Source organism: Callorhinchus milii, unplaced genomic scaffold (assembly GCF_018977255.1).
Source record: "Callorhinchus milii isolate IMCB2004 unplaced genomic scaffold, IMCB_Cmil_1.0 Scaffold4, whole genome shotgun sequence".
Classification (NCBI taxonomy): domain Eukaryota; kingdom Metazoa; phylum Chordata; class Chondrichthyes; order Chimaeriformes; family Callorhinchidae; genus Callorhinchus; species Callorhinchus milii.
This window is the reverse complement of record NW_024704745.1, coordinates 23,207,774-23,233,556: the sequence shown is the minus strand read 5'-3', so window position 1 is coordinate 23,233,556 and position 25,783 is coordinate 23,207,774. Positions and strand designations below refer to the sequence as shown.

At 41.4% G+C, this 25,783-nt stretch overlaps 1 protein-coding gene across 3 annotated transcripts in view; it reads left to right on the top strand.

Annotated features, from left to right (window-relative positions):
* Positions 1-4,169: 4,169 nt before the first annotated feature.
* Positions 4,170-25,783, top strand: part of LOC103177547 (rho guanine nucleotide exchange factor 7) — a 101,687-nt gene continuing 80,073 nt past the window's right edge. For all 3 annotated transcript variants that reach the window (XM_007891765.2, XM_042334142.1, XM_042334141.1), the window contains exons 1-2: positions 4,170-4,652; positions 14,074-14,157. In XM_007891765.2, the coding sequence (XP_007889956.1) occupies positions 4,488-4,652; positions 14,074-14,157 (249 nt within the window). In that variant the 5' untranslated portion in view covers positions 4,170-4,487. The remainder of the gene's footprint in view (positions 4,653-14,073; positions 14,158-25,783) is intronic.

Sequence of the window (25,783 nt, the reverse complement as noted above, 5' to 3'; positions counted from 1 at the left end):
TTGTAAGGTATTTTTCAAATACAAATAAGATGTGTGGAGCTTTGGGCGATAAAGAGCACAGGCTGCAGAGTTGTGAATGAGATGAAGTTAAGTTTTGAACCTGAGCAATTCAGTAATGAAATCATGCAAGCTGGTATTTTTTAAGCATTTATTACTTGGAAGTACTTTGTATCAAAATACTCCCAGTGATATTCACCTTCATTCTAAAAACAGAAGTTTCTTTCACAAACATTAAACTAAAGTCTGTTAATATCAGTCTGTTCAGAGTATCTTTCTTGATAGCCACAAAAAAAAAATTCCCTATGTTTTGAAGGAGCTAAATAAAATAATAATTATTTTGATATGGCAAGTTCTTGTCAGCATGAATCATTTAAAGGTCCAAAACTTCATCCACTCTACTTACGATTTGAAGGACTACTGTGCTTTTGTCAAGAGGTTAGTGATTTGCCCTTCAATAATGAACATTATGTTTGTGGTTAAAGGACCAATTGTTATCTCACAAAAAGTACAGAACAGAACACAATTCAGAAAATCAAAATGTAACAATGGAACTTTTAAGACAAGAACTTCAATGTTGGAAAAAAGTTTAATACTTTATATGTGCTTGCTCTATTTTACAACCTATTTAAAATGAAATACTTTATTAATAGTCACACTGAATGTACAATTCAGATTTTCGTTATCCAAGTTAAACTCCAAGCCATTCGCCAACAGCTCAACCTCTTCCCAACCTATTTTAGTACCGTTGGATTATGTTCACAAGTTTTAATTTAAAAATAATACTCATGATTTTTATAAAATATTGATAATAATAATAATCCTTGCATTTGATATAGCACCTTATCACATCTTCGGGACGTCTCAAAGCACTTCACAGAATATACTGTGAAGTGAATTGACTGTATATTTTGTGGGCAAAGCGCGGCAGCCAATTGTGCATAATAATAATAATAATAATAGTACTGCATAGCAGTGTCCTACAAACAGTCGTGGATTGAGTGACCAAATTATTATTATTTGTTTTCTTTTTTTTTAAAAGGGATTATTACCCCCGGAAAAGCGATCTGCCAATCGACTAACAACCGGGTTCTCTTTACTGCTAGGTGAATAGAAGAGTGTGGAGTAAGGAAACTTGCCCAACGTTTCGCCCTGGCAGGAATCAAACCCAGGTCCTCTTGTTTGCGAGGTGAGTGCTCTAACCACTAAGCTACAGGACTGATGTGAGTTGTGTAAACCATGTGTAAACACTTCATTGATTTTTACTTACATTATATCTATTATAATTTTAAGGTGCCCATGTAATTCTTTTACATAGTATAACGATTTGTGTCACTTATTGCTAAGTGGCCTCTGTCACAATATTTCCCTGTCACAGCAGGCAATAACAACAATTTGCATCATACACTAGATTTTCTAGGCAACGGAATTTATTTCTAGATATGCTTGCTTGTATTGTATAGTGAGAGTGAAGTCAAGCAAAAACAACAGTGGGAAAATTATTAAGAACAAGTAGAACAACAAAAAGATTATAATAATAATAATAATAATCCTTGCATTTGATATAGCGCCTTTTACGTCGGGAGGACGTCCCAAGGCACTGGACAGTACAGCATTTCAGACGTGAGCTGGGGTCAGGGAGGAGAAAGGAGCGGAGGGGAAGAGGGGTGACCGATGGCATGGTCAAAGAGGAGGGTTTTGAAGGAGCTTTGAAGGAGCTATGAAGTTAACTGAGTGGGAAAGGAGCCTGAACTGATGTACAAGAGACATATAGGGAAGAGGACAGACTCGCTACAAACCTCTACAGTATATTAGTGAATAAAAACTAAAAATGTTTTTATTTATTGTGCATGTTGGAGCTTGAAAACCTAATACATCAGCTGGTTTGTAAATCCTAATGGAGTTATTGCCTTTTGGGGATGTCATTCACAAACATGGGGTACACTTCCACATGATTGCGGATGACACCCAACTCTATTTTTCCACCTCACTTTGCGACCCCCCCAGTCCTCTCATGTTCTGTCAGCCTGCCTGTCAGACATCAGGAGCTGGATGAGCGCAAATTATCTTCAGCTGAACATAAACAAGATGGAAGCCATACTCTTTGGCTCTCGTCAACGTCTAAAATCTCACGGTTCTCACCTCCTCCACCTACGCGACTTCCCCCTAAAACTCTCCGAACCCATAAGCAATCTAGGCGTCAGGTTCGACCCCCAATTATCCTTCCTCCCCCACATCCGGTCCCTCACCAGCACCGCATTCTTCCACCTCTGACGCATTGCCCGTCTCTGCCAATACCTCTCTCTGAAAGCCGCTGAAATCCTGGTCCATCCCTTTGTCACCTCTCAGCTGGACTACTCTAACGCCCTCCTCGCCGGCCTCCCCTCCACTACCATCCATAAAATCCAGATTATTCAAAACTGCCGTCCACATTCTCACCCGCACCAAACTCCGCTCCCCGATTACCCCATTCCTTGCCAGACTCACTCTTGTCTTCAAATCCCTCTACTCCTCTGCACCCCCTATCTCTCTGACCTCCTCTCTCCTCAAAACAGTGCTCGTTGCCTTCGCTCCTCCGGGTCTGGCCTCCTCCTCGTCCCCCGAGTCCTCAGCTCCACCCTCAGCAGCCGTGCCTTCAGCCACTATGCCTCGAAGCTCTGCAACTCCCTTCCTCACTCGCTTCACCTCGGCCCCTCTCTTCCTATTTTCAGGTCTCTGCTGAAGACCTTTCTTTTCGACTGCGCTTTGGTCACCTTCCTCCCCCTCCCCCTGGCTCGGCCCCGGGATCCGTTACTGCTCTGAGATACCATCCGCCGTGGAGGGCGCGATATAAATCCAAGTTGTTGTTGTTGTTTGGGCACCAAACACTTAATATAATCTCTTGTGCTTCTCATTTGGCTGATACTCCAGCGCAGTGCTGGGGGAGTGCCTCATCGTCAGAGATGTCACCTTTCAGATGAGACATTAAACCAAGATTCTGTCTGCATGTTCAGATGAATCTCAAATAACCCATGGCACCATGACACTATTCCTGGTGTTCTGGTCAACAATTCCCCAGATAAGATTGATCATTCATTTCATGGCTGTTGTGGGCCACTGATGTGTGTAAATTGGCTGTTGTATTTACCTACAAATGAACAGTCAGTCCACTTCACAGTAAAATCAACAAAAACAACTTGGATTTATATAGCGTCCTCCACGCCGGACGTCGTCTCAGAGTGCTTCACAGTAACGGATCCCGGAGCATTGTAGGTTAGAATATATATTATATTGCAGGGACAGACGTGCAGCTGTTTTTTTACACACACACACACAAATCCAGTGAAACACTTTGAGATGTTTTGATGATGTGATAAAGCATTATATCAAATGCAAGGATTATTCACCAAATGACTATTAAGTTCCCTCTTGCCATACAATTAGAACAGCTTGTTTATCCTTATATTCAAATGGCTTGCCAAAGTTTAATTAGCTTTGCAAATAAAATTTGGAATCGACTGGAATTCTTTATCGCACTGGATTCCGTTTGGGTCAGTATTTAAGTACTTTACTCCCTCATCAGTCTCTGCTTTCAGGAGCGGTGGATAAGTGAAGAAATTTGGAAGAAAGAAAAAATAATATCAAGCTATAAAACGCGTCACCTTGGGTTTATTATCCCACTGGAGGGCGCAAGTAATGCAGTTTCCAACCGTGAAGAGGAAGCGTCTGATTTTTTTAGGGGCGTTTAGAAAAAAAAACAGTCCATGCGTTAGATTGCATTTGTGTGAATTATTTCACTTTTCGTTAAAAAAAAACCCAAAGATATTTTGTGATCCGCAGAATCCACTCGTAACAGAGACGAAACAGGAGGTTCTGCAGGTTTTACTGTACAGGAAATCATCCATTTGTCCCAACGATGATGTCATGGTTTGGCTGCTTTTAACTATTGCAAATAAAATCGAAATATAGGATCGGATGGGACGTGTGCATTGTAGGTTAGAAGATATATTACATTGCAGCGACAGACGTGCAGCTGCTGGTTTTTTTGTTAGACACAGACACACACACACACACACTTGATGCAAAGTAACAAAGCCCTGGGATTGGGTCAGTTTTGCAGCCACTGTAACTGGTTTGTGCTGTGTGTGTATGTATGTGTGTGTGTGTGTGTGTGTGTTGGTGGTGGTGGTGGTGATCCTGGTAAGTGATGTCATCTGCCGGAAGATGAAGGCCAACAAGCAGTGCAGGTTGTGAGTTGTTACAGAGAAGCAATTTGGCATCGTGCCACACACACACACACACACAGAGAGAGAAGGAAAAACTAGACCTGCAGGATTACCAACCCCCCTCGTCATCGTTTTGCATGGGAAAAGGATCGACCGCAGCCACGACAGCCTCAACCCAAATGTGACACCCTCTCACTCACAGATCCAGGGGACTGATCCCCCGATGCTGGAACCAGTTTCTCCTCTGCTGGTTTGCATCGGCTAAATGTTGGGATCCCTGCAGCCATGACTTCAGCCGAACAGACCGTTACATGGCTCATAACTCTGGGTGTGTTGGAATCGCCTAAAAAGACCATCTCAGACCCTGAAGGATTTTTACAGTCTTCCCTCAAAGATGGGGTCGTTCTCTGCAAGCTCCTGGACCGCTTGCTTCCTGGTTCCATAGAGAAAGTGAGTCAGATTTCCTTCTCCCCACCCCCCCCCCCACACACACACACCTCTTTATTCTTCATGTCTCTCCCATCTGTAATGCTCAGCACCATAGAGAAACCACAGGTTTGAACAGGCGATCGGCTGTTGTGAGTGTGAGTGTGTGAGTGAGTGAGTGAGTGTGTGCATTCAAAAACAACAACCCACTGATACGGGAGCAGACCCCGTGTTTGGTTTTCAGGGGTTATGAGATCCCCGAGTGATCGCCATTACCCAGGGTTTGTGCTCAGTGTGATAGGCACAGGCTGCTCGCTGGGGCTTTGCTCATCACAGCAAACAGGGGAGGGAGGGGGAGTGTGGGCATCATCGTGCGTTGGCCATTTGCTTGGGAAGCAACACAGCCGGAGCAGCCCTTTCTATTTCCAGAACCCCCTCTGATCTTTTTACTGATCGCTTTTGTGCACAAGGGGTTTGAATTCATGACAACCAGTGCTGAGGGTCGCGCAGTGCCACTGTGTTGAAACGCTCTTCACAGAGAGAGACAGACAGAGACAGAGGCGATAGCTCTGTTGTGACCGTACCCAGTGCCCATGCCATGAAATCCCAGTGAAGCCCGTGTGCTGGAGCAGTCCAGGGCGCCAGGAATAGGAAAATAACAGCGCATATCAAGTGTCCAAGGAGGCGATCCTTTTTAAACAGGGATTATGTTTATTCCTGGTGGATAGTGAGGTTGTGGCAGAGAGCGCTGAGCAACATCCCTCCCGCTTTGTATTGATCAGCAGTGCTGGTGAATGTTGCTGTGTTAGATCATTATTTGGGGAGGACACGTTTTGGGGAGGGCTATGGGGAGAGAGCAGGGGGTGGGGGGGGGGGGGGGGGTGGGGAGTGGGGTTGAATTGCACAGCTCTTTACAAAGAGCAGGCACAGACATGATGGGACGAATGGCCTCCTTCTGTGCTGCATAATTCTATGATCAACAGCAATGCAAGATCTTAAATAGCCTTGAAGCAAACCCCCACTCACCAAGTGGCTTTCAGTCTCCACATGTTGAACCAATACCCTGATGTTTTGTGTTGCCAACTGATCAGCCATGAAGTATTATGCATGCGACGATTTTATATGTAATATTTTGCTGACAATTATTTTGCCAATCTTGTCCTGGGGATTCCATTTTATGTTTCCACGGTGGGTGAGGTTCCTCATCATACAGGTATCAGCTCAGCTCTTTTTGGGAGATGGACGCTACAAGGAACAAACACATCAGATAAACTTAAACAAATTAAGATGTTACAAATAATTAGGATTGAAGATCCTTTTGATGTCTTCTGCCCATTTCAGTAGTTTTTTTCTGAATAATTGTTTCTACTGCTATGATTCGCCCACAAAATGTACAGTCATTCCACTTTATAGTATATTCTGTGAAGCGCTTTGAGACGTATCGAAGATGTGATAAGGTGCTATATCAAATGCAAGGATTATTATTATTTAGAAGCTTTTGGTTTGTAAGGATAACTGAGCCAGACAGAATGGGTATACTAATTAATACTGTGCTGCTAAATCATCTTGTGATTCATGAATATTCCTCAACTGATAACTATTAGGGCCCCTTTGAATATTTACATTGATATAAATAATTATGATCCAACATCTATTTGTTCCATTTATTTCTGGGTTTTTTTAAGGATTTGTTTTGCAAACACGTGCTGCTGATTGCATATTTGGGAGTTGACCTTAGCAGCATTGCAGAGCTAAACAGGGCGAAGATAGATTTAGGAATTCTTTCAAGTCAGTGTGTCAGCTTGGTTCAGTGATAACACGCTCACCTCTGAGTCAGAAGATTGTGGGTTCAAACCCCACATTGGGACTTGTAATCTTGTAGTCTAAGATGACACTCCAATTGATCACTCACTCAATGACTGTGTGTAGGATTGCTGTGGGCAACCTAGCTGCCATATTTTGGTCACAAAATACATATTTTTATACTGAGCAATATGTGACATAAATCCTGTTGACATTGCTTCAAATCTCTACAGTGGTGTGCTGGTGGTGTCCATAGTACCCGTTGCTATGTTCCTCTATCGGTGTAATCATTCTCAATGTAATGTGGGCAGTTTGCTGGTCAAATGTATAACTTCCTTTTTTCTGTGTATGTTGTCTAAACAGGGCGAAACCTTGGGCAAGTTTCCTTACTCCACACGACTAATAATAATCCCTCCAAAACAAAAAACAATAATAAATTGGTCATTTTCAATCCATGACTGTTTGTGTGACACTGCTGTGCGCAATTGGCTGCTGTGTTTCGCCCACAAATATACGGTCAATTCACTTTACAGTATATTCTGTGAAGCACTTTGAGATGTCTAGAAGACCTGAAAAGCGCTATATCAAATGCAAGGATTATTATTATTATTAGTCACCCCATTTTACAGTATATCCTGTGAAGTGCATTGAGATGTCTCGATGACATGATAAAGTGCTGGATCAAATCCAAAGATTATCATTGTTATAACAATAACAACGACTTGCATTTATATAGCACCCTTCACATGGGGTAGTGTCCTGGAGCTCTTGAGCCCTATAAACAAAATATACTTAAAACATTGATAGAAATTTGCAAAGAGAAGTTTACGCTTATGTTTAATCTTTAACAGGAGTTCTGGTGGTGGTTTTGTTTACACAGAATGCATTATATTGAAATAAAAAATGTAATAATATTTGATAGTTATGACATTTAATTGGTTCATGTTTAATATGTTTTGTAAGAAATTGTATCTGAGTTTTAATTATTCCTTTTTTGCTTGAGCAATTGAATACAATCTGTCTCATTGAGGGCTACCAATAAAAGTATTAGCTTGTCTCTCAGAGCAGGTTTAATGTTGACTGAGTTAACAGCACATGAAAAGGAAGGCACAAAGGGAAATTACTTCTTGATTTCTCCCAATTTATACCATTTATCCACAATATAAGGTTAATGAAAATTTTCATTAATGGAACTGATAATAACATGTGCAACTACTGATGTTAAATCAACTTTCACCCTGATGGTTAACACTACTGCTAGTTGTTTGAATACTGTTCCAACATTTTACTAAATATGCAAAAGATAACATTTGAATGTTAAAATTCAAAGTGCTCAGCAATCTGATAATACTCTGTTCTCTTCCTTAGATTAGATTCTCTCTTTTTAAGACACACAGTATTCTCCACTCTCCTATTCTTGAGCCACCACGTTCCTTATTTGGCAACTCATGGGGTTTTTCTTAATACTGCTCAGAAGTTGGAAAGTATGTGAACTCCATTTAGCTATCCTGAAGTGGCAAAGCTGAGATGGACAACTTAATGTACAGAGCATTGTGATTGTTACAATGTGGCACAGCTCTGTGGCTACAATAACTTGACTCAGTTGGTCTAATTCTCGCTACTGAAGAAAGTTATCCGTTGAACACTACTACAGGATTTTGAGCTAATAGCAAAGGCTGACATTCCAGTGTAGTTCTGGAGATGTGATGCATTGTCAAAACTGCCGTCCTTCAGATATAATAATCCTTGCATTTGAGGTATTAAATTTGCAGATGAGGTATTAAATCAAGGTCTTATTTGCCTCTTCAGGTAAACCGACTGCAAGATTCCTTGACATTATTTGAAAAAAAGAAGGGAGGTTCTCTTGGTGCCCTGGCTAACAATTCCCCAGATAAAAAAAAGTCATTAATTTCATGACTGAGTATGGTTCATTGCTGTGTGCAAATCGGCTGTCACGATTGCCTACAAATATAGTCCCTACACTTTGCAGAAAATCTCTATGAAGCTCTTTGAGATGTTTTGATGCGATAAGGTGCTATATTAAATGCAAAGAGTATTATTTTTTTCAAACAAACATTGAGAAGGGTTTGTTATAGACATAAGATTTCATACAGTGCTATTTCCTAGCTGCAGCAATTAAAATATAAGAAAAACAAAGGTGTAGCTTCCTTAATAGAAAATAAAGTAAAAGCTTCAGGCCGAGATAGTAAAGGGAATTTAATATTTCATCCCATTAAGAGGGTTTTAAAGATTGCAGGCTTGATAGCACATCCAAATGTCTTATAATCTTTATTAAATTTAAGTAATAAAATAAAACATATTTATATATTAGCCTTAATACAATAACAACAACAATATTAAACTAAAGGAGGAGAGGTACTTATCAATGCCAGCCCAGCCCTGTGAAAGAGCTCTTGCCTCTGAGTCAGTTTGTGAATTTAAGCTCCATATCAAAACTTGGAATCACATTGTCTAAGCTCACACTCCAATGAAGTCCTGGAGGTGTGTTTCTTTGTCGGAGGTGCTATCCTTTGGATGAGACGTTAAACTGAAATTCTGTCTGCATGTTCAGCTGGACATTAAAGATCCTATGGCACTATTCCAAATAGAGGAGCCAACAAATCTGGCCAACAATTTCCCCAAATAAAATTGATCATTAACTCCACGGCTCTTTGCAGGACATTACTTTACATAAATTGCCTGTCTTACTTCAACAAAAAAATACAGTCAAGCCACAGTATATTCTGTGAAGGGCTTTGAGACATCTCAACAGAGTGATCAAGCGCTACCTAAAATGCAAGGATTATTACTGTTATTAGTATTATTATTATATCGTTACACCAGATATGTGGCACTTTCCTGTCTGCTTAACCACACGTGAGCTATGATCCTGAAAGCAAAGTCTGCAAAGTTTTGCACGGTTAATATTTAAAAGGGCTAGCTATTATTGTAGGGGAGATCTGGGAGAGTGAAAGGTTGAACTGCATGGTATTATAGTGACAGTGGAAGAAGTTTTTGGTCAACATCTTATTTCATGTGATTTGATACCTGCACTATTTTCTTACCCACAATTAAACTGATCCCAATTAGTGGACAAGTTCCAATTAGGATCTTTCTGTACTCCAGGTGGGTCAGCAAAAGATGATTCAATATATATCTGCAGATTACAATTTATTTGAGTATTAATTTGTCACATATGGAGATTTGTCACTTCTGGAAATAAAAATGACATCTTGTGCTTTTTTAGAACATAATCTACATGGCATTTTAGGGAATAGTAGACCAACAGTCCATCCATTGTACAATGGGTACAATGGTACCCATTGTACCAAAATGCATAACATGAAAGGATAAAATATAGTTTCAATATTTTCCATTCAGTGACAATAGCAAGTAATATTATCAAAGGAAACATGTAGATGAGAAAGAGAGGACCAAGGTTACAACTCTGAGGAATGCCAGAAGCAACTGTGGGGAGAAGCTGTATGGTGAGACATAGTGAACACATTGGGGCAGGTGGGAGTCAAATCAGGAAGGTGGAGTCACACAGAAAGTGGAAATGAGAGAAAATAAGTGAAGATACTTGGTGCAGATTAAAAGAATACAGCAGTTCTGGATTTCCTCTCCCATTTATTTCAATTTGGATCTCAATTCCAGAATGACCAGTTACACTTAATAGCAAGCATTCCTTCCATTTCAACAGACATATTCCGGTTGTCAAAACGTAGCATGATCTAATTGAGAACTCCAGATACTCTCCGCTGTGTTGTAGTTTTTAGAAGTTACAATGTCTTGCTCTGTAAGTCACATAGAAACCCACAGGTAGTAACAATTTCAGTTAGTAGACCATCTGTCGACCTAGTTTACCAGCCTGATTTTCCAAAAGATTCCTTAAATTCCTTATCCAAAAGATTCCTTATCACTAAATCCAATACCCTTTAATCGTGTTTTATTTGACAAGAACTTGTCCAGTTTTCAAACACTGTGTACTTTATTTCCACAACAGTGCAAATGGTGTAGGCAAATGTGGCAGACAATTTGTACACAGCAATGTCCCACAAATAGCTAGGTTATCTGAAGGAATATTTGCCAGGACACCTTCTCTAAAATGCAACATGGTCTTGCTCCACATGTATCCAATAAGAATAATGATACTAAGCTGACAGCATAGTTTTTGAGTGACATTAGTGGGCTCAGAGTGGGCATAACAAAGCATTATCGATTTTTATACTTGTTTTAGTTCAGGAGTTATAATGAACCAAATAATGAAAAGATGGCCACAGGGTGAAAGTTCTAATTATTAATATTCCATCTTTTGGTTCAATAAAAGACTTCACAATAATAATTTATTACTACTTTCAACTTTAGTTTTGAATGTAATTTTCATACTATGAAGATAAACTAATGACCCACAAATTACAAACATAATTGCAAGTATGTTGCTGATATTGGGCGTTATTGGGCAATACACTGCCTCATAGTCTGAAAACAGCAAACCAATATTTGTTTCTTACTTTGTTGGATATAAATATGATTTAAAAGTTAGATAATATTTCACCCATTTTAGGAAGATCCAGAAACGTCATCAAAGGGCAAATAGATAGATCGCTTTGAGAAGTCTTAGTTGAAAACAGTTGCAGTGAAACAGAAACATTGTTGCATCACAAACCCAGTTTATGCTGAAAATGGAGATGTTTGCTGAAACTTTAAGGCGTTCACCAAAAGACACCAAGTTAAACCGGTTATAGATTTTTCTAATTTTTGCTGTTATCTTGCTACCAGCAACTTTGATGCTGTGTGCTTCATATCAGGAATTTTCTATTATTAATTCACCTTGTCAAAGCCCCTATGGTTATTAGCAAGAGAATTTCTCTTCACAGTATCTCTTCAGTGAAACAGGTTACTTGATTGGAGAAACTGAATGCTCAGACTATCATTCAAGGGGCCATAGGTAAAGTGGAGAATTAGTATAATAAACATAATAGAAAATAAATGTTTTCAAATATGCTGTTGGTGGTTGTTGAGACAGAATCCATGTTGTTATCACTTCACTTCAACACTTGTGGTTTTACTGTACTTAAGTGCCTAACTATATGTATGTATGTATGTGTGTGTGTGTGCATGTGTGTATGTATGTATGTAACAAGAAGTAATGTAACAGTTTGGAGCACATTTACAGACATTGCTGACACGTTGGGGGGGGGGGGGGGGAGGCGGAGAGGATCATAAACATGGTTGAAGAGGTAGTTTTTTAGGCAACGTTTGCTGATGGATGAGGGGGTGAAATGGTTTATCTAAAACTTAAGCAGGCTCTCTTGTGGTTAGCAGCAAGAAGACATTGTAGGAGTGGTTAAGATAAGAAATGTCTTTGGAGTGGATGATTGGGGAGAAAATGAAAAAAAACAGTCCCAATTGCATTTATTTACACAAAAAACATTCCTTGACGACTAAAATTAATTAAGTGCATTTTATTTCCTCTGAATCTCTGTGACATATTTGGATATATACATCAAATAGTGTGTGTGTGTGTATTTTAATTCAAAAGTTGTGTAACTTAAGTCTGCTATCATCTTTCTACAGAGTAAAAACTGATATGTTAATAACTAGTCCACCTAGTGCAGTGACACTGGAAGGTATAGTGACCTACTTCAATGGAAAAATCAAGAGTAAAGCCAATACGTTTCTAATTGGCATTTTAGTGTGTGAGCTGACTTCAGGCTACTCAGTGTGACAGAGTTGGGAAGACAAACCCGTGGGCCAGTTAATTATCCGATAATTAATACTCACTCACGCTGACCATACTGACATGGCTGCTCCCTTCGTTCAATGGGCACCAACATGCCCCACCATTGGAGTTGGGCTTTCAGCCTATCTGCCTCCACTCTCTGGAACTCCATCCTGGAGTCCCTCCAACTTGTTTCCTCCCTCACCTTCTCCCTGATCCATTTCAAGACCTACCTCCTTGACTGTGTGTTGGCACCTTTCGCCTCCTCACCCCTTCGGCTGCTACCTCCAGCTTGCCTGTTAAGCGTTTTGGGATGTTAATAATAATAATCCTTGCATTTGATATAGCGCTTTTCACGTCTTCTCGACGTCTCAAAGCGCTTCACAGAATAGACTGTAAAGTGAGTTGACCGTATATTTGTGGGCGAAACGTGGCAGCCAAATGCGCACAGCAGTGTCCTCCGAACAGTCGTGGATTGAAAATGACCGATTTATTATTGTTTTGGAGGAATTATTCACGTTATCCTAACATGAAAAGCGCAATATAAATGGAAATGTGTGCTATATTGTACATGTGCATGTGTTTTTGTGCTGCCTGGTCTGAACTGAAGTGTGGTCATAATCTTGTTTTTATGTTCATTGCTCTCAATGTGCGTTTAAGTATAGGCATCCGCTCTGAGCCGAGTCATGTGTATGAAACCTTCGCTCCTACAATATGGGCAATCTGAGCATCTTGTTCCTTTTGAAATAATAATAATAAATGTACAGAATCACAGGATTTACAGCGTTGGAGCAGGCCATTCCGCCAGCGCACCAAGCCTCTGCTGGTGCTCACTCACCCACTCTAGCTAACTGCGCCTCTCCCGTCCTTGCAGATCCCCCCCCCCCCACCAATCTCCCTGCTGGCAACCCTCTCCCTCCTGGCACCCCCCACCGCCCTTTCCCTCCTGGCACCCCCCCGCCCTCTCCCTCCTGGCACCCCCACCGCCCTCTCCCTCACCCCCCTCCTGGCACCCCCCACCGCCCTCTCCCTCCTGGCACCCCCCACCGCCCTCTCCCTCCTGGCACCCCCACCGCCCTCTCCCTACTGGCACCCCCCACCGCCCTCTCCCTCCTGGCACCCCCCACCGCCCTCTCCTCCTGGCACCCCCCACCGCCCTCTCCCTCCTGGCACCCCCACCGCCCTCTCCCTCCTGGCACCCCCCACCGCCCTCTCCCTCCTGGCACCCCCACCGCCCTCTCCCTCCTGGCACCCCCCACCGCCCTCTCCCTCCTGGCACCCCCCACCGCCCTCTCCCTCCTGGCACCCCCCACCGCCCTCTCCCTCCTGGCACCCCCACCGCCCTCTCCCTACTGGCACCCCCCACCGCCCTCTCCCTCCTGGCACCCCCACCGCCCTCTCCCCCTGGCACCCCCCACCGCCCTCTCCCTCCTGGCAACCCCCTGCCCTCCCCCTCCTGGCACCCCCCACCGCCCTCTCCCTCCTGGCACCCCCCGCCCTCTCCCTCCTGGCACCCCCCACCGCCCTCTCCCTCCTGGCAACCCCCTGCCCTCCCCCTGGTTCCCCCCATCCTTGCTGGTTTCCCCCCTGCCCTCTCCCTGCTGGCCGCCCCCACCTCCCTGCTGGTTACCCTCTGGTTCCTCCCCCCTGCTGCCCCCCCCCTGCTGCCCCCCTCCCTGCTGCCCCTCCCCCTGCTGCCGCCCCCGCTGCCCCCCCCGCCGGTCTTTGCTGACTCCCTGGTCAGCCCTGGGTCAGGCTGATGTAATTTCCGGCGGCGGCTCCTCCCGGTGCGAGTCGCCTTTTACCCGATCCGCATCCCGGGACTGGACTCGCGGCTGTGCCGCCGCCGCCGCCGCTGTGGCTGCGTTTGCGGGACCGGCAGTAAAAGTTTGTGAATGTCGGTGTGTCTCTCCGCAGATCTACCAGGAGCCCAAGTGCGAGGCTGAGTGTCTGAGCAACATCAGGGAGTTTGTGAGGGGCTGCGGGAGCCTGAGGGTGGAGGTGAGTGGCTGCACTCCTTCACACACACACACACACACACACAGCGAAGTGACTGCGGGTCCCCCCCTCCCTCCCTCCCTCCCTCCGCTGTCGGGGTGCGATCTCTGTGCATTCACGCAAACCCGAGTGTGTTCACCAGCAACGAGGGAGAGGGAGAGGGAGGGTTGAGCTGCTGGAGGATACAGTGTAGCAGCTCAGGCCTGGAGAAGGACACCCCCCCACCCCCCCCCCACTCCCACCCTCCTCTCCCACCCTCACCCTCCTCTCCCACCCTCACCCTCCTCCCCCCCCCCCCACTCCCACCCTCCTCCACCTCTCTCCAGCGCCGCTCTCGAGCTGTGAAATGCTTCTTCCCACTACTCCTGAGATCCGACTGTCAGGAGGGCTCTGCGCCCCCGTGTTCGTGTTTAACAGCCGCGGGGAAGTCCACTGGTTTCCTTCGTGTTCGCTATGTGGTTGGCATCTCCAGCGTCCCATCTCTTGCACGTCTGTCAGGTCCTCTCCGAGATGCCGCTTCAAAAGACTTACTATGAATCCTAACTTGTCCAGTCCTTCTATTCATAGCTCACCCCTCTGCACACTGGGCATGAACCCCGTTGCTCCTCTCCTGTGCAGTGTTTCTCAGGTTGGGGTGGGTGCTGGTGCTGGTGCTTCTTCCTGACTTGGAAAGCTCGATGTAAATTTGTTTTGTGCAGTATTTTCAGGGGTAGCAGAACCAACGAATTGTGCAGTTTCGGCCTGACTTCTAGGGGTTCTGAACTTAACTGATTTGGTAATGTGTTCCGGCATCCTATTTGTATTTGTTTATTGCCGCCTCGCACTGTTTGGATACGGTGAATGTTGAATTAACAAACACGATTAGCTCTTAAGAGTGTCAGTATAGCTCAATTGGCGGGACTCTCGCCTCCCTGAGTTCAGAAGTCCCCATGAGGTTGAAGTCCCCATCTATGCTGACGCTCGAGTGTTGTGCTGGGGGCCTGATGCAGTCCAGGTGAATGTTTTAAAGATCCCAAAGCACTGTTGGAAAAGAGAAGGGAGTTTTCCCCGGTATCCTGGCCAGCAATCCCCCAAATAAAATTGGTTATTCACTCCTTGGCTGTCTGTGAGACATTACTGGAGTCCTGTAGCTCAGTGGTTAGAGCACTCGCTTTGCAAGCGAGAGACCTGAGTTCAATTCCAGGCAGAGGGCGAAACCTTGGGCAAGTTTCCTTACACCACACACCTAATAATAATCCCTCCAAAACCAAAAACAATAATAAATTGGTCATTTTCAATCTACGACTGTTTGTGGGACATTGCTGTGCGCAATTGGCTGCCGCGTTCGTCCACAAATATACAGTCAATTCACTTTACAGTGTGTTCTGTGAAGCGCTTTGGGACGTCCTCCCGACGTGAAAAGCGCTATATCAAATGCAAGGATTATTATTATTATTATTACTGTGTGCAAACTGGCAGCCACATTTGCCCTTAAAATGCGCTCAGTCACATGACTTTACAGTTTCGACAACATGATAAAGTGCTGTATCAAATGCAAGTATTATTACTATTTAAAATTGCAAGTTTTCCTTAGTCTAGACAATACAATATTGTATTTGTACAGTGCTTTTCATGTTGGGAGTACGTCCCAAGGTGCTGATACTAATCAAGGAATACACATACTTTCTATTATGCATCCTATTTTTACTTGCTACATTCAGTGTCTTGCGTTGAAATGTATTGAAGTTTATTTTCTCATGTTCAGCCTAGGTGCACACCCTATCTAGTTATCCTTATAAGAAACAAAAACAGAAGTCGCTGGGAACACTCAGCAAGTCAGGCAGAATCTATTGAGAAAGGAAAGTGAGTCAACGTTTTAATTCCACGTTAGAACAGGTCTTCCGATTTCCAGCATTTGCAGTATTTTGCGTTTTATCCTTGTAAGATCTTGGCTGCAAGCCCTGATTTTACAATTTCTGCAAGCTTGGTGTTCTTTGGAAATTTAATGACCTGATAATTCCAGGTAATTTATGCCTATTAGGAACAGGAGGAATCCCAGCATGAACCCCTCCTAGATCATCCGGAATTGGAGGTGTGACTAAATTTGATCTTGCCTATGAACTGCGAGCTTGATCTATTCTGGCCATTTGGTTGAATATTAACTACATTTCATCCTGAAACATGTAGTTTGTACTAAGATCAGCTCAGCATTCTTCACACTTAAGAAATGTATACTAGTGCCAGGGAGTCCTGTAGCTCAGTGGTTAGAGCACTTGCAAGTGAGAGACCTGGGTGCGATTCCCGGCAGTGCGAAACCTTGGGCAAGTTTCCTTACTCCACACCTGATAATAATCCCTCAAGAAAAATATATAAATAAAATTGGTCACTTTAATCAACGACTGTTTGTGAGACACTGCTGTGCGCAATTGGCTGCCGCGTTTCGCCCACAAATATACAGTCAATTCACTTTACAGAATATTCTGTAAAAGCACTTTGAGACGTCTAGAAGATATGAAAAGTGCTATATCAAGTGCAAGGATTATTATTATTATATTGGCCTGGGCAACAATGTAGCAACAATTTGTTTGTTGCTGTAATTCAATTTGTTGTGGTAGTTTTTGTTTGTTATTGTTGGTTTTGGTAGTTTATTGTTGTAGTAGCAGTTCTTTCTAGAAGATATTGTAAGGTGCGATACCAAATATAAGGATTGTTATTATTTACAAATGGAAGTTTTTCAGGTTGGGAAGAAATTACAAGCATGGGGCTAATGTTGGTCTTGATACTTTGAATAAATATAAATGACCTGAAGGGTAGAATAGAAAGGAGAATTCTCAAGTTTGCTGAAGGCAAAATAGATAAAATGCAGTCAGATTTACTTCTGAAAGACAGGTGATATATTAAGCAATGTGGAGTGTTGTACAATACCCCAATCAGGAAAAGTATGGTGGATAAATCAATGAAACAGTGAGTCCAATGTTTTCCAGGTTATAATTGATGTTACATAGGTATTGATCAGATTGAATACTGAAGTTTATCTTGGTATTTCTCATTGGAAATTCTACGAATCCTGTTGCAAGAGTTAGAACAAGGGTATCCAAGCATTTTCTCTTAGTGGGCCACTTAGTTGCTTTCTTAAAGGAGTCCCATGAGTCAATATATATACAATTGTAATACAAAACACTGAATGTGGATTCCAAGCTCATTCTTTGTCTGGCTCAAGTTTGAACCATTTGAATTATTTTACTGAGATACATCTGAAAAATAACATCACTTCAATGATTGAACCTAGCTGTGAGCCCTTTCATGTTTAAAATAACGCTGAATATCCAGCAGCAAAAGTGCGGCAATATCAATTTAGTAATTTAAAGTAACGGTTTATAAAATGAGATTCTATATTAACAAATCGATGCTTTTGAATTTATCAGATTTAATCCGCCTTAGTAAGCGCTTTTCAAAAAAGTGTTTATTTTGGGCAGGATTGTATTACACTTTCAAAATCTTATTTAAATAAAGTGCTCACTCTGTGTTCAATTCACTTGCCTTCCATTGTTTATAAGACATACAGTAACAATGATTAAAAAGATATCAGGTTCCATCAAAACTGAGCACAGCGTGAGTGAAAAAGAAAGCTCTTCCCATTGATGAATTATGCAAATGAAACGATTGAACATATATTTAATCCTTCGATCATTGGCAGATCCTGGGAAATTAAGGCTTCCCTTGGCTGGCCGTTTGGAAATGTCAATTTAAAAGATAATAAAATGCACCAATGTTATAGCATTAAAGTGATTGATATCAGGAGCAGCTTTATTGACTTTATGAAGTAAAGCAATTCTAAGTTTTTAACCTTATTTTTCTCAGTGTTCCCTCCCCTTCCCCCAATTTATTTTTTCCAGTAATAATTCTTGCTTTTGTTAATGTGCCTTGGTACATCAAAAGTTTCTTCAGAGTGTATTTTTTCTTTAAAGTTTAGTAACTTGCCCGCTAACAGTTCTGAAATGAATGACCAATTTTTCATCTGGAAATTGTTGGCCATGTCACTGGGAGAAACACCCTTCTCTTTTTGAATTGTGTGATGGGATCTTTAATGTCCAACAAATACACAGTCAATTCACTTTACAGTACATTCTGTGAAGCGCTTTGAGATGTCTGGAAGACGTGATAAGACGCTATATCAAATGCAAGGATTATTATTATTATCTAAAGAGGCAAACGGATCTCAGTTTAACATCTCACCTGAAGATGAGTTTTGAAAGCACCTTCACCATGCTTCCCCTGTGTTTAATTGGATTATTAGACAAGTCAATGATATCCAAGGCTATTTGGGGCTTGAGCCCACAACTTACTGGCTTGGAGGCAAGTGTATTACCAATGGAGCCAGGCTAATGCCAAAACTATTTTTTCTCTCTTTCTAATTTTATTACTACTTTACTTTTTCTCATAGAGGAAGTGATTATATTGAATTTCAGTGCCTCCAGATCCCGCTGAATTGCTGTTTTAAAAGAAAGTTTGCCAACTGGAATTGAATGGTTTGTTAATTCAGAATGGGTTTGGACCTGTATTTCTAGCAGCATTCCTATATACGTAAGGAGAACCATGAGGTTGAGGCCCAAGATATTGGCTGAGATTCAAGAATGCGTAGAATCAGGAGAATAAACATTTTCACCATCAAATTTATTCTCTTCACATATGCTCTATTCCATTTGTCATTTCTTGAAGGAACTTTTGAATAAAATCTCCTTGAAACCTGTGGATAGTGTATCTTTTGAATATTTAATAATTCCTACTGTACTTTGAACTTTAGCCTGCTGCCTTCCTCAGGTGACATTCCCTCACAGCCTCAGGAGTATTGGCACCATTATTTGCCAATTCTAGTCAGTACCTGTTCCTGAACTATGTTTATTGTCCAGATCAGAGCTGCTTCACTGTTTTCAACCAAGTTAAATACTTGCTAATCCAGTGATTGATTGATGAAAGAGAATTTATTTTGTCTTGGGCAAAATATCTTGAATATAACAATATAATCTTACATTTGAATAATTGAAGGTATTTGGAATATCTTGGGACACGTGCAAATTTCCATTGTTTTCTTTAAAAAAGCTGAAATGCACAAGCATGATGACGTGTGGCTACCTTGGTTGTAAGGGAGAATTGCAATAGGATGAGCCTTCACTTGTTTGTATGATAATTTTTTTAAAACCATTCACTATGCACTAACCATGTCATCAGAATGATATAGGCACTCTGGGAGTCTGTCTCATCACTAGACTTAATGTTTGCAACCTGCACCTCCTACTGTAGAAGCTAAATAGTACTCTTCATGTCAATTTGAGCTGTTCTCCAAAGTCCAACTGCAGTGAGAGCCTGTGATGGGAGGATTAAAAATAACTCACTTTGTAGTATATAGATGCAGACATCCCTGTTCGTTAAATGTGTCAACAATACCTGCTGCTAACATAAAGCAAGAAATTGTATGCCATTGTGAGGTCCTGTAGCTTCGTGCTTAGAGCACTCACCTCACAAGCGAAAGGACCTGGATTTGATTCCTGGGCAGGGTAAAACTTTGGGCAACTTTCCTTACTCCACACACCTCTGTTTACCAGCAGTAAGTAAGAACCTGGCTGATAGTCGATCGATTTTCTGGGGGTAACAATCCCTTTAAAAAAAATGTTAAAAAAATAATTTGGTCACTCAATCCACAACTGTTTGTGGACACTGACTGCTGTGCGTAATTGGCTGCTGAGTTTCGCCCACAAAATATAAAGTCATTTCACTTTAGAGTAATATTCTGTGAAGTGCTTTGATATCTTGAAGACGTGATAAGATGCTATTTTCAAATTCAAGGATTATTATTATTATTGATGTGCTATTAAATTATTTAATTATTCTAACCGCCAGATGTTATTCCCAGCATGAGCCTTGAATCAGCTGACAGTTTTACATATTACTCAAATGACTTGGCACCATGTCTTATCTAATCCAATTCTATCCCAGTTTGCATGTCTGTTTCATTTTAGAAACGTTCAGTAAATATCAACATTTTACATGTTATAAGTGACCCTTTTTTCTCAGTAGCTCACGTTTTGATAAAATTCCAAATCCCCGGTGATTTCCCCACAAAGCCTAAATAAAAGATCAAGCACAAATTTGAACATTGATACAAAAGGTTTGTCCATGTAATCATTTTGGAACCTGTTTTTTTTATTGGAAGAAGTAGTGAGTACCGGGAAAATATAGCGAGGTAACATGAAGTAGATATCGGTAAGAATGATTCTCACGATCACACTCTTTTATAAAAACTGAGATGAAATAACTCATTCGCTATCTCTGTTATACTTTCGTTTTCCATGAGTATATTTCCATTTTTGACTCACATTGTCCCTACCTTTTCTTTTAACTGTTTTTTTACATCTTTCAGTTTTTGTGTTCCAATTCTGTGAGTCTTCACTTTTCTCCCCTATTGCCCACTTAGGTGTCAGACTGGCTCAGTTGGTAACATTCCAGTCTCTATGAGTGAGATGATTGTGGGTTCAAGCTGTCACTCCAGTATAGTACTGGGGATCACTGCATTGCCAACCAGAGTGCTGCCTTAAAATGAGAGTTAAACTGAGGTCCCGTCTGACCGTTCAGGTAGATGTTAAACAACCACTGCTCAAAAAGGAGGTTTGTCCTGGTGTCCTGGCCAATAATCCCCCAAAATAAAATTCACTTCATAGCTGTTTGTGGGATATTGCTGTGCACAAGTTGGCTGCTCCATTCAACTACAAAATACACAATCACTGTATAATAAATCATCTGAAGTGCATTGTGATGTCCTCCTGACATGAAAGGTGCTATTATACATACAAGGATTATTATTGTACTTTAACTACATTTATAGATCCTCTTAAAATTGCCTTGCTTGTGTCTCTGTGAGGTGTCTACATTTGTATATGTTTATAAAAACTTTTAGCATTTTTCTTTGTTACCTGCCAGCCTTTTCTCATAATCCCTTTCATCCTTTCATCTTTCCAACTTGGCATCTTTCCTGTTTCTTTCCTTGCTGTAACTGACAATGCTCTCCATCCTGTATGGGTCCTGTGGATTCATGTCCTGTTCCTCTTCCTGCCTGTAGTCCTGCACATTATTTCCAGTCATGTTTCTTCCGTGAGCCAGGCATGTTGCAACTCTTGCAGAAATGGCAACTGAAAACTGATTACTTCCAGTCACCTGGAAAAACAAACTTACTGCTCTGAAATGTGTCTCTCCTCGCCGGACTTCCCGGCACCTCCCTCCACAAGCTGCAGGTCATTCAGAACTCTGCAGCTCGTGTACTGTCCCGCACCAGGCTCCGGGACCACATCACTCCCACCCTCGCTCGCCTCCACTGGCTCCCCATCCCCCAGAGGATCGAATTCAAGATCCTCACCCTCACCTACAAGGCCATTCATGGCCTTGCTCCCTCCTACCTCTCCGACCTACTATCCCCCTACTTACCTGCCCATACCCTCCATTCCTCTAGCTCTGGTCTGCTCCACATCCCCCGCCCCAATGGCCCTACCATCGGTGGCCGGTCCTTCAGCCTCTCGGCCCCTAGGCTCTGGAACTCCATCCCCCAGTGCCTTCGCCTTGCTTCCTCCCTTTCCTCCTTCAAGGCCGGTCTCAAGACCTTTCTCTTCAACTGTGCCTTCAGCTCCCCTCTCGACTCTCTACCCCCTCCTCGCTCCCTCCCTTCCCTCCCCTCACCCTGACCATTTCCCCTCAGCTCGGGTCCCGACCCAACTGTCCAGCGCCTTGGGACGTCCTCCCGACGTGAAAGGTGCTCTATAAATGAAATGTTGTTGGTGTTATCTCTTTTTTTTTCCCCATTTGTGGCACAGTTTACTTGGTCTTTATGTTTCTCCTGGGGTAATAATAATCCTTGCATTTAATATAGCACCTTATCACAACTTCAAGATGTCTCAAAGTGCTTACAGAATATACTGTAAAGTCAATTTACTGTATATTTTGTGGACGTAATGCTGCAGCTAATTGTGCACAGCAGTGTCCCACAAACAATCGTGAATTGAGTGACCAAATTATTATTGTCTTTTTTGAAGGAATTATTATCCCTGGAAAAGCGATCCGCTAATCAACTAACAATCTGGTTCCTATTTACTGCTAGGTGAACAGAGGCATGTGGAGTATGGAAACCTGCCCAACATTTCGCCATGACCGGGGATTGAACCCAGGTCCTTTCGCTTGCGAGGCGAGTGCTCTAACCACTAAGCTACAAGTCCATTATGCTGGCCGTGATCTTTGGGCCAATGCTTGTTTCCGATAGCGTGGTATAAAATTAATTTGTGTTCTCATAAAAAAATAAAAGTACATTTACTTTAAAAAAAAATCCCTCCTGCATTTGTTTAGCCCCTTTGTCTATTGTCGAAGCAAAAAAAAAAAAATCATTTTCATTTACCATCTCTTTTATGAACAGGAGAACAATTTCCATCTTGTTTGTCGTGGTCCAGTTTTATGGTGTTTTTCTATATTTGGGGAATATATTATTGAAACATTTTTAGTTAAAAAATTGTTTGGTTCTTCACCCTGCATTACTTTTTAGTTTCAAGGAATACAGCTTTGTCTGCATCCCAGCCTTAGGTATTTATTGTGTTTTTATTGGTTCATGTACATATACTTGCTTATTAAACAATGCTTAATGAATTCAACAACCAGAATATAAGGAAAGGACATTCATGTCCAGCTGTCTTGCATTACACATAGTTAAGATTGTACAGTATTTGATTTTAGAGTTCCAGTAGGTGTGGTTTTATTTTATAAAATATACAGGGTGACCGAAAAGTTATGATGTTATTTATATCAATAAAAAATACTAATAATTATCGTAATTTCTTTAAGGCTTATTGGACATTGTAATGCTATCACAACTTTCTCGTCACTGTATAATCAAAAGTATTAGATTTACACGTTTTCTGTGGAGCCCCACACTAAAGCCTGGATTGTTGAGTGTATTGTCAGTTTGAAATTGAGAAACTGCTCACAAATGAATGCTTGTGGAGGTTATAATGTGACTGCCTATGAAGTGGAGCAGTGGACATTGCTTCTTGTTTCCTCTTTTTAGAAAAGAGACGATTAGGACTGTGGAGAGATTTTCTCTCATCACTGCACTGTTATTTGAAGTACTAGATTATCCTTCATATCTTGGTCATTTTCTCAGTGAAATGGTGTTCCTGGAGTGTAAACTCAAGGTAAATTGGAGGGAGGAGAGAGAAGAAAATTTTCCATTTTTACAAAAAAATACTTTTGGTGCACAAATCTGTTGAGCTTTTGAGTGCTGGCTTTCAGGAATAAATGGCTGATCAATCTGGGAAGCACATTGCAGCTTTAAATAGCTCATTTTCTATCAATGGCATATACTGTTGATATATCCTGGCGTGTTAAGCTTTACTGCAAAATCCTGCTTATATATTTCTAGTTATAGGTTTTGTTTGTGCAGAATAATGTATCTATGTATTTCCATATTAGATCATTTATATTAATAATTAATATAAGTATTATTAATTAAAAGTGTTCAGGTTCCATGTCAAAATGAATAAATGATGCTTTCCAGCCTAAATCATGTCCATTGACAAAATACTGTTAAGTAAATCCTATAAAGTCTTTTGAGAGTTCTTGACAATTTACATTCATACAGTGCCTTTCACATTGGGAGGACGTCGGAAAACATAATTGGAAAGATCGGCCTTTAGGTGGATTTTAACAGTTTGTTAAATCACATAATATCAACTGTAGATTTTTAATGCCCCTAGGGTTATTTAAGTGTGCATCCTGTTGGCCAAGAGTGTGAATTATTGAGCTGTGCTGACTCACTATCTTTTCCATTGCACTTCAGATCGCACACCACTTTTATTCAATGCATGATTCACAAGTAACAGGTGCATATATCTCTCCTAAATATGTGGGTCTTTATTCAACGTAACCCTAGTTTCTAGTGTAACAAAGAAAATTGAGAAGCAGAAATTAATATTTCCCTGGAGCAGTGAAAGTTGACCCTGAAGTGAAAGTCACTGTGAGAGGTTAACAACTGAATGTTCCTGAAAAGTAACATATCTATACAGATCTAATCACTGTTTATAGCTTCCAAAGACTTAGGTAATATCTGGTGTCCTAACTAAATAAATTCCCTTGTGAGAAATCCAGTTGCATTGTCCTTTGTGAAATGCGACAGGGCAGATTTCCAGGGAGCAGCATTGTTTGTGAAATGACTATAGACTGCATTTTCTTGTTGAAGTAAGTTGACTATTTTTCAATAAAGTGACTTTGTCACCCTTCGATTTCTTTTTTTTTTTTTTTTGCTGCTCCGGTACTGTTTGGAAAAATCTGATTTGTCTGTTGGTGATCTCCAGGTAGCAATAATTTCAATCCTCAGCTTCTTCTGTAGGATTCACTTCAAGGCTGTTTGCAGGATATTGCTGTGTGTAAATTGGCTGCAGTCTTTGCCTACAAATTCAGTAAAATCCTGTGAAGCACTTGGAGACATCTCAACAACATGCATCAAATGTAAGGATTATCATTATATTGGTTGCATGTCGTTTTTTTGCAGTGGGTTTAAGCACTGGAGTGGTGGAGTTCTATAATAATAATAATAATAATCCTTGCATTTGATATAGCGCTTTTCACGTCAGGAGGACGTCCCAAAGCGCTTCACAGAACACACTGTAAAGTGAATTGACTGTATATTTGTGGGCGAACGCGGCAGCCAATTGCGCACAGCAATGTCCCACAAACAGTCATGGATTGAAAATGACCAATTTATTATTGTTTTTGGTTTTGGAGGGATTATTATTAGGCGTGTGGAGTAAGGAAACTTGCCCAAGGTTTCGCCCTGCCTGAAATTGAACTCAGGTCTCTAGCTTGCAAAGCGAGTGCTCAACCACTGAGCTACAGGACTCCACTTCTAATTAGCTCAATGTGATTTATTCTCACAACAATCTGTGTGATTAACTAGGCACTAATTCCATCAATAGATAGTTTCATTCCAATGAGCATGTGAATTTTTAATTTTACAATGTTCATTAAAAATACATCCTTAGGAAACATACAGTACCAGGATTGGGTGGGCCAGTTAATTGGAGCACTGAATTCAAATGAGCCGCAAAATTAATGATCTTAACTCGGGACCTGCGACTTAAAATACAATATGGAACTCATTTAGAATTAAATATTATCTGCCCAGCCTACTTTACTTGAGAGCTTCTCAATAGCAAAAAGGTTTCCTTGTATATAATAAACTCCCAGCTATCTGGACGCCTTGTATTCTGGATTAGCCGGACTGTGTCCGAGAAACAAATTCTGTGATTCCGTGCACTAAAAATAGATTCTGTCGACTAAACTCCTAGCACTTGACGCCCACACTTAACCCTGATTGGTTTAGCTGAGGGCAGCAATGGACCTGCTTTGCAACAGTGGTGAGCACAACTATTGTTAATTTTTTATATACTATTTTATGTATTTAAAATTAATTTTTATTCATTTTAAATGTTAGGGAGAACATTTATTTTTACTTATTTCGAATAGCCTCCCTTTGTTGTGAAACGTTTGAATTCTAATTGTAGTCAGAAACCGCACAGAGCTCCTGGGTATAAACTTAATTGCATTTGGATAGGATTGATAC